The following is a 15694-nucleotide window of genomic DNA, read 5'->3' on the forward strand; positions in this document are numbered from 1 at the left end:
GAGAATTTTCACAAGACAATTCATCTGTAAATTATTTTTATGTAATATGTTATTGTATTTTTATCAATGGATCCATTTTTGGTTCTCCAGAGCTTGAATTTGTTATTTATTAGGAGTACATGAGAGTGGCAGAGCAATTTATTTTGCTTGCCATTTTATCAGACTGTGCGGTTTCATACTCAGGGTCTCTGCTCAAGGTCATGGTGTCTCACTAATTTAAAGATTCACTTGCATAAGATTTATTCATCCCAATATGTCAGCTTGAACTTCTTTTAAATACAGCTACAAATCTAGTGCAGTGGTTAGCATTTATATTATACATTTAAAATGTAATGATGATGATATTCTGCATTTTGTTCATCCCATGGAAAAAAACACAACAAACAATGCTTTCCTGCTTATCTGTGGCTCTCACCCCCAAGCCTTGTTTGTTCCTACTGAAGATGAAAATAACTAAAAACAAGGTTATGGACGTAGCTTATATACGTTATAAGTGCTATGATCTATATTTTAAACCAACAATTGATCAAATGATTATGTGTACCATAGTGACAAACCCGCAGAGAGTTATCAGACAACTCCGCATTTCACCTCAGCTTTATGGAGCGTTTTAGCATCTTTCAGCTCATTGTTTTGACTTCCGACCTGCGACTTTGCTCCTTTGGTTCACTCTTACCACTATGATGGTGTCCTAAAAACCCACTGTACTGCTCTGCACCAAGGGACAGACAGAAAAGTAAGCAAATAGCTGGTGAATATAGTGGAGAATTTAGTAGCTAAAGAGTCAGATATATTTCTCATGGAGACCAAAAGCTGAACGGAGGGTGAAAACTGGGTTTGAATTAAACCAGGAGGACAAAAGCATGAAAAAAAAAAGATCAATCTTATCAAACATTATGAAAAGGGGAATAGATTGTGAATTTATTAAGAGATCTGGTGCTCTAGTGAGTAATTTTGGCATCAGGGCAGTGTGTTTGTGGAATTCCATCAAAATAAACTACACCCATGTTCATCGTAATGAGGGAATATGTCACCCAGTGCAAATGTTTGGCTCATTTTTGTGTTTTAAATAGTTTTTGGACAACAATGGAGCTCTATGGCACAGAGGAATGAGATAATCAGGCTTTGGCCACACAGAGAACACTTGCTAGGATCAATTCATTGTTGGTTTAGTTGGTCTTTTTATGGTATTTGTTGACAATAAGAAAATAAAAAAAATATCACCAGATTTCAACATTGTCTCACCACAAAACTCAAACTGAGGAACGTAAAAACACACTAGTCCTGGTGGATGTGCAGATTCTCTCTCCTCTGGTTTGTGTTAGTGCCTTTTCAGAATATGAGTAATATTAGGAGACTTGTTATTTCAGTTTTGGCTCAATGGTTTAATCTGGTTGTGGGTTGACACAGGTTCAACCCCCATCAGTCTCTCTCAGATACATGTTCATGGATGAGGTCTAAGGTCATGACCGCCAGAGTCAGGAGATCATTGTTAAGTTTTGACTGATTAATGACCTGTCAAGCAACAACACCTGTTCCTACAATGAAATCAGCATTTCATCTATTTTACTTTCTGATTATTTCCAGATTTGGACTGACTGAGTGTGAGGCTTTCTCGGTTTTTTCGCATCTTGCTTTGCGAAGTGTGTGCGTCTGTGTACGTGTGTGTTAATGTGCGAGAGAATTAGTGTTAGGAGGTCTGTGGCATCAGAGAAAGTGTCTAAATTATTCCTTTGATGTATGAGCTCTGGGAGCTTGGGACAGGCAGACTAATATTACATTATTAAAGCCGACAGGTTCTGGCCGTAATCATTAGAAAAAGGAATTCATATGAAGTCTTAATGTGTGTTCTAACATATTAGAAATTATTTGTTTTTCATCTCATCTTTGAGGTGTTGTTACTGTCCACACAGCCATCTGGTTCTGTTTTAGAAAGCTAACATTATCACTGTTCACAGAGTCAAGGCTGAATGAAGTATGTCTTTCATTTTCATAGTATATCAGAGGCAGAATCATTTTATCTTCAAAAAAAAGCTTCAAAAGTTCCCTGGTGTGTGTGTGTGTGAGTGACTTTGCCTCTGCTAACATCAACAATGCTGCTATTTGTATCAAAATGGCGTTTTATTCATTCCCTGAGAGTGATGCTTTGTGTTCGAAAAATGAAAACCTACAGGAATGCCAGCAGCATGACCTCCAAAAGGAGCACACCTATCTATCAGTCCTGAAAAACAGCCATGGTGGTGCTGAAAAGAGATAAATGCAGGGGAGTTGGAAACAGTGTAAGTGGCAGGAGGTGGAAAGCAGTGACTGAATGAAAAGTAGAAATTGAAAGCATCGCCGTTTTGTACTGTTTGTCAGTCTTGTTTTGTGAGCTGTTTTACCTTGAAGCTGAAAGCAAACAAGAAGAGTGAGACAGTCTACTGAACATGCAAAAATGAAGGTAATTGACAGGCAAAAACAGGAAAAAAGAAGTGGTAGGGCTCAGGATGAGACTGTGGGATCAAAAATCAGAAGGTTCATCTCCTTGGGACCATGAATGTGCTCTATGAATAACCACATGCGACTTAGCATCAGATGCAAAGTAGATGTTTTCACTAAGGGCGGCACCAGAGGAAAGCTAATGCAGTGTTAAGTAAATTTCATGGCAATCTGCCCTCTGTGTATTAATATTTTTGGTGGAAACTTTGGCTAGTTTGTAGCAATATAAAGGAAAAGTTAAAAGGTCTAAATCATCAAGTGTCAACCTCTGGGAACCTCAAATTATTTTGTATATTATCAATTATAAACTATCCCACTATCGTGAACTATCTGGATGATAAATAACCAAACATCTGTGGGTAAAAAAATAGATACAAAGCTGAGGGTCATAGCTGGACACATGTTCTGTGTGTGTGTGTGTGTGTTTTTTTTTTTATCAAGCTGTTATTTTTTGAGGGATAATTAGTGATTACCCAAAAACAGGAAACATTTTTCACAATAGTCTCCATATCTGACGCTGCTGCTTCCCATTTTAATCAGGCTGAACGGTGTCCAGCGGTGAGTAACCCTGTCTTCACATCCTGTATGATGATTGTGTGACTGTTTAAGGCTGGAATAGTAATCAAAAGGCTGCTGAGTGATTCTTTGTGTAAATTACAGCTGCAGTAACTTGTATTTAAATCATTATTTCATTCTGCTTTATTACACTTATAAACAGGTAATCTATTGCAATTAAAACAGCATTATTAACTATTTAAAGCCATTATAATACTGACAAACTCTGTGACCACCTACGATTAGGTGCATTGTGCCTTTACTTCAGGCAGGAGTCTAGATTGTTATATTCACTTCATCAATACTTATAGTTATATATATTGTACACTCTTGTTAATTGAAACATGAACACCCGTGTTGTGGAGTGCATGCTAAAATTGCTCTGTCTGATAAATCGAATCATGTAGTTTGAATAAACAACAGGCTGTAGAATGATAATTACATTCATCTCTAACTTGATGAGGAGTATTAGCTTGTTGTGACAGTGTCTTCTTCAAAATCTAATTAGGAGAAAGTTCACGAGCACACATAATCACACTTAAACTATTCGGTGTAATTCATACATTTAAAGATTTTACTTTACAGCTTCAGAGATACGGCCTGTAGGCAGCATAGCAAAATCTTTATTCTTTACTCTTTTTTAAATGTCTTCAAATGTGTGGAAACTCACCACCTTCCTAATTCAGTCTTTAAAACAATTTAGAACAAATATGATGTTTATTCAGAGATGCAGACGTCACCACAAAATCAACTGTAACTTGCTTAATTGTGAACCGATTTTTATGAAAATTGATTTGTCATAAATGTGAGAAATTAAACATGATATTGGCTACTTGTTATTAAGTTACTGGGGCTGAATCTAATCAGCTGTGTGCAAAGACATTAACCTTCTGAATAGCCACAACTTCCACAGGGACATGCAGGCTCATATCTATGAACAGGCAACATCCAGTGGGTAGTGACATGGCTCATATCTATCCCAAAATATGGAAGCATTCCTTCAGCCCATTAAATCTGAACTACTTAAATGCTATTTTTTTTAAATCAAACCATTGATACACTTTGAGCGTCAGAAGAGAGCATGCATCAAAGCTTGTTTCACTTAACCCTGCCATCACAAAAAAAATAACACCACTTCTTCTGTTGTAGTACAATAAATCCAGTTGTGTCATCTGGGATTTGATTTTTAAATGCTTAACTATTATTCATGCACAACAGGTCACAAGAGTCTGAAAGGAATATTAAGTATGTTCATTATTCAGGAGTAGCCATGAATCTGAGAGAGCCATGGCAATCACATTAGCAGATAAACACAGAGGACAAGGAAGACGCCTACGAGTTCCCGTGGGAGAGCTTCCAATTAACACTCAAGCTTTCTCCCTGACATGTTGGCTGGCTTGAGAATGTGAAGAGATGGAAAGACAGGCAGAAAGAGTGAGAGCGCTCCATACAGAGAGGGAGTGAACTATGATATAAAGGTGAAACTTAGGTGCAGAATTAATGCACAGAAGACACTAATTTTCATATTTGAAATAAACAAGAACTATTTACATGTTCTGATGAACTCTTGAATCTTGCTGTGTGTCTGTCCGTCTTCCTCTTTGGTCAAGACTGAAATATCTCAACAATTATTTGATAGATTGCCATGAAATCTTTTTGCAGACATGCTGTCATGGTTCCCTGAGGACGAATCCAAATTACTATGGTGGACCCTTTATTTATCTAAATACCTCCAAAAATAATGCCATGGCCATCAGCTATAGTTTATCTTTGGTGCTAATTAGCAAATGTTAGTGTGTTAACACTTGAAACTAAAATGGTGGACATCATCAGCATATATTAGCATATATTTTAGAGAAAAAACAGCAAATTGTTCTTTTAGTCTTGTTTTCTCTCATGAGACAATGCCTAGTGTGCAGGCTCCTCTTTATCAGCATGTATCTACTCAACAGCAACTCCCCTTGTGTTTTGCTTCATAAAGACTGCCAGATCTAACTAGGCAGGTCTCCTCTGATGCAGCGCTCCCACTCCCACACCCCACCACACCCCACCCACCCTGCCCCACTGAGGGGGTTGAAAAAACTGACATTGCTCTTTTGTTGTCTCTGGCCTTTTAAAGAGAAACACTGATTCCTACTTGCTCTCTCCATTCCTCCCTGCAGACTTTTGGCCCCTCAGTCACCAGGCATCACCACAGGCTATGTTTTATTGTTTCTGCTTGTGGCAATTATCAGAGCTGGGGGACTCTTGGACGAGAAGAGAGGGAGGTGTTTCTTCCCTCCTCTGGAGCAGAAAACTGAAATTAATTCTACCCCCTCAGGAACTCAACAAGTAAATTTTGAAGCCTACAAATTAACCTTACAGTGCACCAAGGAGAGTATCAACCTCTAAAATGCAACACATGTGGGTCATTGGGAAAATCAAAATCTGTTTTGTGTGACAGTGGGTTTCCAACAAGTCTCCTCCTTTTTCACGTTTATTTGTTGTAACTATATATAAAAAAAAAACTCAAGCACAACAACTCAGTAAGATCACATTCTCAAATCTGCACTTCAGCTCCACTTTGCACACACCCTGCTGATTGTGAGGGACTACTCGAACTCCCACTGTTCAGCACACTGCCCACAAAGGCTGATGTTATTGGGCCAGACAGCAGCCTTTTCAGCACTGTCAAATAATGAAAGGGCACCGATACGGCAGGGCTGCCTCTGAAGCAGCAAGGGCAGCTATGTGGATGGACAAGAAAATATATAACTTAACCTGAAGACAGGAAAAATTTGTTCTGTTCAAACAGCAATCTAGGTTTTGTATTTTGGTGACACATTTTCCTGTGATGTTCTCTCACTGTGTGGATAACATTACAGCATCTCTTTTCCAAAATCTTATATTCTGGTATATTATTTTTTTCTGCACTGCAATAATGGCTTTCCCTGCATGTACAGACTATCAAGTTCCTCTCTTACCCATTACAACCAAATCACTTGATGTCTGTTGCAATCCGAGATGAGAAAAAGCCCCACAATCTGCCTGCCAGAGGATTTTTTTTTTCTAACAAGGGTGTCGGGAACAAATGTACAAGCTTATATTTACTGGAAATAAGTTGAGGGATAATTAAATTGAGTAATTTCAATCTGTGATCAAGAACATCAGAATAGACAGTAGTTTATATAAATGTGGATTATGGGTCCAAAAAAGCCACAGTTAAATAGAATTCACTTGTTTATGTCGTGACAGTGTTAGAAATAGTAGTTTTTTGGAAGGTTTACATTATTTAGAGAGCAGGATGAAGCTACGCTCTGTCATAAAAACAAGAACAAATGTTGTACAGTGTAATCCCACCCCCACTCCACCCCCTGAAGACGCAGGATGACTTGATAAACCGAGGTGTTAATGTATTCCAGCTTGGAGAACGCAGAGGCACACTGTGTGCACTGATGTGACATTAATGACAGAAACAGGACTGTCAAGTTGCACATGCACCCACACACACATGCACACTCACATTTCTGAGGCCCGCGGTTGATGTCTTCCACCTACCACGAAGCTCGCTGTGCATTATCGAGTAATGCTGGCTTGATTTCCGGGGGGGACACCTCTAAGGGAGCATTTTGTTTGATAGTGATGCTGACAGGACAGAGCATGCACGGCTGACACTTTGTCAGTTTCCTTCAGTCAGCTGGAACCTCATGTTTAAAATCAGGCTCATCAACAACCTCTTAGGGTTCATGTTTTATCTGTTGGAAAGAAAATTAACTGTGAGAGTTGATGTTAATGGAAGCCCATTTATGTCAGGAAAATGGAAAAAAAAAAAGGATGGAAAAAGTGACCATATGTGAAAATGTTGACTTAGAAAGTCAAAACTGTGATATAGCATGGTACAGTTTCAAGCCTGTGAGGTGGTGGAGGAACCTGGAAAGCCACAGTGACACCACTCTACATGCTGACTTTACTGAAAGCTTATCTCAAAATTCTGACATTTTTTTTTGTTTTTTCATGCTGATGGATGACTGTTGCTGTGGCCACAAACACACACCCAAGCAAAATCTGTTGTTTGTTTCATCTCTCATTTCGAAGACACGCTGTCATCAGGAGCACATCAATTCATTGTAGCTGTCATGACAGCCTTCCTCTGGGGCGTCCTGCTGTTGTGACGCCTGCGTGCATATATCATAACTCATGCATGATGACTAGTGGATCCACCTAGAAAATCTACTCTTTAAATATTACATACTGATGGACGTGTCGTGTGCTCATGGACAAGATCAGAGGTTTTAGGCTATTTGCTGCAACACTCAGTGGATGCAATTGCTTTTACGTTTGTTTGAAGTGCAGCTGTTTTTACAGTAAATTATAACACAGTTGAACCAACATTCACACAAAAACATCTCCCCAAGTTCTTCATTTCTGGAAGCAATATACGAAGCCAAAAACGTGTAACCATGTGAAAATAAACACATGCTCACAGGGCAAATCCCAGAATAAGACAAAGGAGGGACACATGGCTGCTTCCCTCCGATGTCCCTTAATTGATGCACAATGGAGAGTGTCAGCATCACCGGCGGGGCGTAAAGAAAGCTGACAGACAGGCCATGTCAGGAGGCAGTCTCGGTGTCAGCTTGCTGAGCGCTGTTCAACTCGTCTCCTCCTGTGACTGACAACCGCCCCCAATTAACCTACAACTCAAATACAGACAGAAAACACATAGATGTACACCTGCTCTCTCTCTCTCTCTCTCTCTCACACACACACACAGTCCACAGTCGCTGGGTGTGTGACAGCTGTGGAACTTTGTCTTTATTCATTCAGAGCTAATTGACCTTGATTTGCAGGGCCAGACTGAAGGGGAAGCATTGTTTGCTTTCTGCACGTGTACAGTCATCTGAGTAGCTAAAGGCACTAAATAAATAAATAAATAACACAAGTAACCTCTCGATAATTGTCATATTTTTGCTATTCATTCCGAGCTCACTAAACTATTCAAGGAAAAACATGAAACACAGCAGAATACTGATTTATTTTCACTGCACATTGAATCAATGCAGAACCAAACAAAGTGTGTCCCTCTGGGTCCCTCTAGTGTGGAACAGACAGCCTCCATTTACCCTCATTCAAAGCACAATCATCACACAAGCCTGACAGAAGGCTTGTGATCTATCTTGATAACAGTTCGTCACAGTGGGGAGGCGTCCTTTTGCTATATGGCTATAACATGTGAAAATATGTTTTGGTTTGTCTATCGTTATGTTTGTGATTCATCTCTATTTAAAGTTCCAGATTTAAATGAAACAGCATTTAATATTTAGATGCAGTTTGATGAAAGAGAGAAAAAAAAATAGACTGAGTGTAATTCTGGCCAGCAGATGGCGATCCAGGTTCAAAGAGACTCATTTTTGAGTAAATTTGTAGCTTTATTTTCATAATACTGCATTACAGAGGAGGAAGGGAGGGCTGCTTCAAGTGCAGAACTACAAACGCTCAGGTGGACATATTTTCTGTATGAGTCACAAGATGTAAAGAAAAGTATATCAGCACTGATCTCATATACTTTCTATCTTAAAACATATTAACTGGGGCCATCAGGAGGGTTTTTTATATAAAAAAAATGTTTTTGTAATGTTCAGTCTATTCATCACCTAACGGAGGACTCAGATGAAGGTGTCCTCTACTCAGATAAAAGCTAAAAGGATAAAAGATAAATATTTGATAAATTAAAAGATATAGCCTGTAGTTTCCTTTCATGATGGAATCAAAAGCAAGACCACATATTAGGTGCTGTTACAAAAACTTCATGTTTTTTTTTTTTTTTTAATGTGAAAACCGTTTTCACAAATTCAGCCACACAGCAGAACAATATGGAAACCTTGGAGTTGTTTTCTTACATTTTAACATTTCACAAGATTTGAAAAAAGTAAAAGGAGCTGCAGTCCAACATGACCAGCGTTCGACTGGTCAAACCCACTAAACATTATACCAGGGCTGTCTGGGTAAGTGCGTTCCCTGATCATTCTTTGATGGGGAGGGACACTAGTTAGTGATTAAACTCTTACAGTGTGACTGACACACAGCTTTAGCCTTAGTTTAGAGCAACAGACTCCAGATTCAAAGACAAACAGTGGTGCTGTACATTACCCAGAAATACACTAAATTAATAAAATTAGGGGTAAATACACTGAGTGATAGTAACTAAGTACACTTACTCATTCATAAATAAAGATGAGTAGCTCCATTTTAAGCTACTTTATACTTCTGCTCTACAACATCTCAGAGGCAAATATTTCACTTTTTACTTCACTATATTTGTCTGACAGGTTTAGTCAGTTTTCAGATTAAGATTTTACATTTCCATTCTTTGAAGCAAAAATCATGTATCCTTGGAAAAGGTATCCTCAGAAAACTGAAAACAGGCTGCTTGTCTGAGATTTTAGAGGTATGTGGTTCTCACAGTGAAATACAAACACATGATGATCTTATAGACCATGATGCATTGCTGTAGATTGTACTACCCCACCGTAGATAAAGTCATTAACATTTGCACCACTTTAAACATCTACAGCAGTAAAATGCAAAATCAAGGCAACATCCACGTTAGTGTATCAGTAATATTAACCCACATGCATCATTTAAACTAGTTGTACTTCTGATACTTTCAGTAAATTGAGCATACTTACATTATAAAGTAAAGTTTTGACCTTGTTCCTGTGGTGTGGTATGAACAGGCTACTTCTACTTCTACTGTATAACAGCACTGTTGAACTGTTCAACTTTTTAAAGGGGATTTTAATCAGAATTGTTGTATGAACCTGCATTAGCTTTAGCTTCTAATGAAGTGGCAGCTGAGTGCATGTTGAGTGAAACTACTTCCGGCGTCGGACCGGCGGCTCCTCCTCCTGTCCGGCTCTTCTGGGGACAGAAACTCATTTCAAACTGGACCACAGAGTCAGACGGACTCATGGCGAGCAGACAGCAGATGAAGGACGCCCTGCAGAGGTGCATAGACGCTCACAAAGAGGAGCTGCACAGTTTGAGTCACGACATTTGGAGCAGACCCGAGCTCGCCGGAAACGAGGCGCATGCGCACGACCGGCTGGTTCGCTTCTTCTCTCGGGACCAGACGTGGACGGTCCAAAGTCACTACAAGCTACCCACCGCCTTCCGGGCCAGCTGGGGTCCGGTCGGCGGCGGGGAGGCCGAGTTGAACGTGGGCTTCCTGTGCGAGTACGACGCGCTGCCGGGTATCGGGCACGCGTGCGGGCACAACCTGATATCAGAGGTGGGAGCTGCCGCCGCTGTGGGGATGAAGGCTGCTCTAGAGACCCAGACTGACCCACCTGTGCCAGTGCAGGTAACTGGGCACCTGTAGGGTCTCTCACAGTAAAGTGCCACATGAGCATCCCAACACCCAGTTTCAGTAACTCCATGAGTCCTTCAGCTCAACAGGTCACATCCTGACAGGTGGTATTTTATAGCCCTTAGAATAATAGAAAATAATTTCATTATTATGCATGAATGTTTTTATTAGACATAGAAGTCCTGATGAGAACAAGTTGTGTTTTGCTACAAGAGGTTCAGATTTTTCCAATATGAAGATATTACTTTTGTCGGCATCCCCAAAAAGATGCCTACATTATAAGTTCTCTGAGTCCACAAGCACAGACTTGCACTTCCAATAATTATTGCTGAAAAGCTATCAAAATAAAATAATGAAATTGTGTTGATAGGCCTATAGCCTGTGTACATATTTAGCATCATGGTACTTTGAATTTGTACAAAAACAAGTACATCAGCCTGAAATATGTTTCAAACGAACTATAATTGACTATGATATAGTTTTGCTTATAGTTTTTCTATAAGTTGTTGCTTATAGTTGTTCATAGACAAAAACAAAATCTGTTTTATCTACAACATCTCACCTGATTGTAATGTTGTTAGAAGCTCTGAAAAAGCATATAAAGCGTATAAAGTATAAAAGCCCCTGAAGTGGATCAGAACTTTGGAATTGATATTGAAACTCAAGTGCTTTGTGAAGCTGTGTTGTATGTAATAAAATTCCCAGAGGCTGTTGAAGTTGGTGTCCGGCTGATTCCTTTGATTTTCCACAACAATGTGAGCTCATACTTATGTGAAATGACTTAATGAAACTGTTTTCATTTCAGATAACTGTTCTGGGAACTCCTGCTGAGGAGAGTTTGGGAGGAAAGATTGACCTGATCAAGGCGGGGGCCTTCGCTGATATCGACCTCGTCTTCATGGCTCATCCAGCTCAGCAAGATGCTTCATTCCTGCCCTGCATTGCACTCGATGAGCAAGTTCCTTTTCACATATATGGATCTGCTTTCTCCCTCTTAATGACACCTTAACCCCTAAGCCACTACGCTGATGTCACACAGGGTGTCGGTGAAGTACCACGGGAAGGCCTCGCATGCTTCTGCGTACCCTTGGGAGGGGGTGAACGCCCTGGATGCTGCTGTGCTGGCCTACAACAACCTCTCTGCACTCAGACAGCAACTCAAACCAGAGTGGAGGCTTCATGGTGAGGAACAGGCAGAAACTCTGATTAGCTGAGATTCAAAATTCATGTCATACAAAACAATCTCGCCTCAAAGTACATTTACTTTTAAACCGACGTGGATGAGAAATCCTTAATGTGCTCAGATAAAATGAGATAGTAGACATGAGCAGTTGACGCTCATGTCAACTGAGTGAATGACACTACATGACAGCTTCCTGAAGGTGAAGCCAAAACGTCTATATGGCCCCCTGGTGGCTGGCTACAGTATTGGTCATAAATCTGGGATATGGGCGGGACTTCTGATCATGACTGCACAAACTCTGGCTCCAAATGACATCACTAGCACAATATGGCGGCAACCACTTCCAGTATTCTTTGGCTTCATTTTTGTACAGTGGGAGGAAGTGGAGACGCATCGTCCATCTTCCTGTACAGTCCACGGTCATGAGTAGTGCTCAGAAATGTCCATCAAACTTAAATCATGTCGTCCGACTTCAGGAACTTTTTGGAAATTAGACACTGAATTAAGGGATGGATGTCTTAAAGTCAACTATAGATTTACTGAGATTTTTTTTAGGCTTATGTAGAGTTTGGGCCCGGCTGGGGTCCTCTGTTGAATGTTCTCCATCCTCATTTTCTGTTAACTCTAATAAAGGTGGAAAATCTCCCAGAAACATGAAGTGATTTTAGATTACTATGTTTTTAAAAGGCGGTTGGAATATTGTGTCTCTGATTCATGACCATTTATATTTCTCTTGTCATTTTTTCTGTATCCACTAAAAGTTGTGGTATTTTATAAAAAGTGTTTCTTGAGGAAAGGACCAGCATAAAGACGTCAAGATAGCTGAAATGTTTGGTGAATAAAACACTCAAACTTGCTGTGTTTGTGCTCTCAAAGTTGGAAATTCGTGCTCAAAAACAACCATGTAATAGCTTTTGTGAACTTCTGCCTCTGTGTGGTGTCTTTGTATCGTAAAATAACACAGTTACACACTCATTCAACAAGGATAGCAACCAGAGGCTCAGACAATTTCTTCAAGTATCTGTAACATACTTTCATGTATTTCAAAGGACGTTTTATGTCTCAAATTGAAATAACAGAAATAACACAATTTTGCCATCTAAACCCTTACAAATCGTGTGATTATTCAGTGTTGTGATGCATCCCTGCTTATCCTCCACTGTGTCCATGTTCTCCACCACAGGCATCATCAAACATGGGGGGGTGAAGCCCAACATCATCCCTGCCTACACTGAGTTAGAGTTTTATATGCGCACACCGCTGGTCAAGGATCTTTGTGACCTGAAGGCCAAAGCTGAGGCTTGCTTCAGGGCGGCTGCTGTTGCCACCGGCTGTCAAGTAAGCTTACCTGAAAATGTTGTTTTCCATATTTGTCCCTCCAGCTCAGACACGCGTTCTATCTCTGACTTCTAGATTACCAAGATGTAGGCACAAACAGCGTATGTTGACATAGCCAAGAAATTCATTGTTGGAGTTCTACTGTTATATAACGTTGTCCTTTTTAACATTTCTGTAATTATACTCTGAGTGCTCTGTTACTGTTACATAATTCACCGTTCATCTTCAGGCTGCTTTTGTCCTACCTCTGCACTTGCCTCAGGCATGTTTAACTCACATCACAGGGCATGAATGAACAAGGTTATTCCTGTGTTTTTGTAGGTGGAGATAACCTACCCAGCCCATGCCTACTATAACATTTTGCCTAACGCAACACTGGCAAACCTGTATGAAACTAATGGAAAAGCTTTGGGGATTCAGTTTGCAGAGCAGCCTGGCAACTTCTCTGGTAGGTGAAAATAAACATTTCAAAGAAACAGGTGTTGTTACGTCAGTCTTTCCCTGGTTTGTTCGGAAGAAATGTTAAAAGAAAAATCAAAAACAGTGGAGCAAAGAACTGTGTTTTATTCTAGTTTCCACAGATTGACTTTTTTGTTTTTCAGTGAATTGTTTTCACAGTGAATTTATAATTATCTGGCAGGTTCTACAGACTTTGGCAACGTATCATTCATTGTCCCTGGTATCCATCCTTTCTTCTACATCTGCACCGACGCATTCAACCACACTGAGGAATACACAGAGGCAGCAGGTACGACAGCTCGTGTCTGTTGGGAGTAAACGGTGTTTCTTGTAATGAAATTGATTTGTGTTACGATTTCAGCCAGCCATCTCTTTCTAGGTCACTCGGTTTGCCTGTCAAGTTTCTATTTACCCGATGCTTTATTTTCCTCCACTCTTTTTCCTGTGCCAGGAGCCGAAAAGGCCCAGTTGTTCACCCTGAGGACAGCCAAAGCCCTGGCTATGACAGCTGTGGATGTAGCGTGCTGCCCTGCTCTGCTCAGGCAAGTGAGAGAGGACTTCAGCCTCGCCAAACTGAAACAGGAGAAATGACTAGAAGACATAACTTACATACATAATTCTTAATTTCCACTCTGGAAGCCATTATCATCACATCTAAATAGTTACTATAGAAACTGTGAAAAATAAAGAACATGCTTCTTTTATACCCACAATAGCGAATGCATTTGTTGACTTTGATTGTATGTTTTGATCATGATTATTAAGTGCTTGATATGTTGAAAATCAAGCACTTTTCAAGGAGTATATTTGATTTCAAGCCTTTTCCAAACCTTGAAAACTTGATGGTTAAAATCATGCATATTGCAAACTTTCAAGAATTTGTTTCCAGCCTTGTTGAATTGGTGATCCCTTTGGTTTCTAACCATATACCTTCTAAAAATCTAATTTACATCCTCCTCATCTGTAGTTTGGTGCCAATTAACAAACGCTAGCGAGCTCACATGCTAAACTAAGGTGTGTTAGCATTTTGCTCAAATTATCACTAGGTCTCAGTGCACCTACCATGGCTGTAGACTCACTTTGTGAAGTAGATATTTGATTTGAAATAATATTATACATGATAAAGGTATTTATTGTGTTGATTTGTTGGTAGGATGATGTCGCCCAACTGGACTCTAACATCTTTGCTATCAGAGCCACGATTATAATAAGCTGAAAACTCTACTTTTTTAAAGTGGGATTGTATGAGTACAATTGTACTGGAGGTATTGTATGGACGGGGTCAGCAGAGAAACCTATTTTAACCAAAGATCAATAATTAATACCAGTTTAAGTGTATGCTATATTTTTTTTCACTGCTTTACCTTGTTGTCAGGCAGCTGTCAGTGCATATATACATATATGTAAGGTTATCAGAACTGAACGTGTCGAACTATCAGACAGCAGCACTGTAGATGTTCAGGACAGCTACCAATACGTTCTGATCCCGTAGGCAAATGGGATCTATTTGGAGGCCGTAGGGGAGTCAGCTGTTATAATAAGCTGGCCAAGGAGGAGATAGAGGCCACTGAAGAAGAAGTGGCTGATATCAGGAGTTCCTACCAGTAGCTGCAAAAGGCTGGGTTAAAAGATGGCACAGAAGCACTCATCATGGCAGCACAAGAGCAGGCACTTAGGACTCAATCAATAGAGGCAGGGGTCTATCACATCAGACAGGACCCCAGGTGGAGGCTAAGATCCAGACTGACAAACTGGTGATGGTTAACCAACCTGGCATCATGCTGACAACAGAAGAAGGCAGTGGTGATAGCTGTAATAATCTCTAGCAACAGCAACGTCAGGTAGAAGGAGCATGAGAAGCTATAAAAATACCAAGTGGTGAAAGAGTAGCTGGAGAAGATGAGAGAAGGAATGCCAAATGTGTGTGCGTGTGTGTATATACAGTATATACATATACACACGCACGCACACACACACATATACATATATATATACACACACACAGACACATATATATTCCTTTACGCTACATGTTAATGGTATTACAAAATACGCAGTTTATATGATTTAGTATGAATGTTCATCAGTAATCAGACCTTTGCCAGAGAGGGACCCTGCAGCTATTAATGATCTAATGTCTAATAGCTATGAAAACTAATCTTCCAGCACTGTTTAAATATACTGTATAAGAAAGCAGGAAAATAGGATAAAAATTTAGGACCAAGACTTTAGAGATCACACCAGAAAAATGTTGCCAAATGCTTCAACTAACATGAAGTCAGTCTGTTGTGTTTTTAGTTGATTTTAATTGATGTTTGCAGAAGCACTATTCA

The 15694-nt window shown here is 39.9% G+C and overlaps 1 protein-coding gene across 1 annotated transcript; it reads left to right on the forward strand.

The window, feature by feature from the left end:
- Nucleotides 1-9946: 9946 nt before the first annotated feature.
- LOC139212266 (peptidase M20 domain-containing protein 2-like) lies at nt 9947-14097 on the forward strand. Its single transcript, XM_070842776.1, has 7 exons — nt 9947-10375; nt 11187-11335; nt 11421-11563; nt 12748-12902; nt 13224-13350; nt 13543-13650; nt 13813-14097. Exons 1-7 carry the CDS (start codon nt 9983-9985, stop codon nt 13950-13952), a joined length of 1215 nt encoding a protein of 404 aa, XP_070698877.1. The 5' UTR covers nt 9947-9982; the 3' UTR covers nt 13953-14097.
- The last annotated feature ends 1597 nt before the right edge of the window (nt 14098-15694 follow it).

Source organism: Pempheris klunzingeri, chromosome 13 (assembly GCF_042242105.1).
Source record: "Pempheris klunzingeri isolate RE-2024b chromosome 13, fPemKlu1.hap1, whole genome shotgun sequence".
Taxonomy (NCBI): Eukaryota; Metazoa; Chordata; class Actinopteri; order Acropomatiformes; family Pempheridae; genus Pempheris; species Pempheris klunzingeri.

Bases quoted from the DNA above. Each gene is read 5' to 3' on its own strand.
- LOC139212266 (XM_070842776.1), top strand. From the start codon at position 9,983: ATGGCGAGCAGACAGCAGATGAAGGACGCCCTGCAGAGGTGCATAGAC. The intron at 12,903-13,223 runs GTAAGCTTACCT...GTGTTTTTGTAG, and splicing joins CTGTTGCCACCGGCTGTCAA to GTGGAGATAACCTACCCAGC. The intron at 13,351-13,542 runs GTAGGTGAAAAT...ATTATCTGGCAG, and splicing joins GCAGCCTGGCAACTTCTCTG to GTTCTACAGACTTTGGCAAC.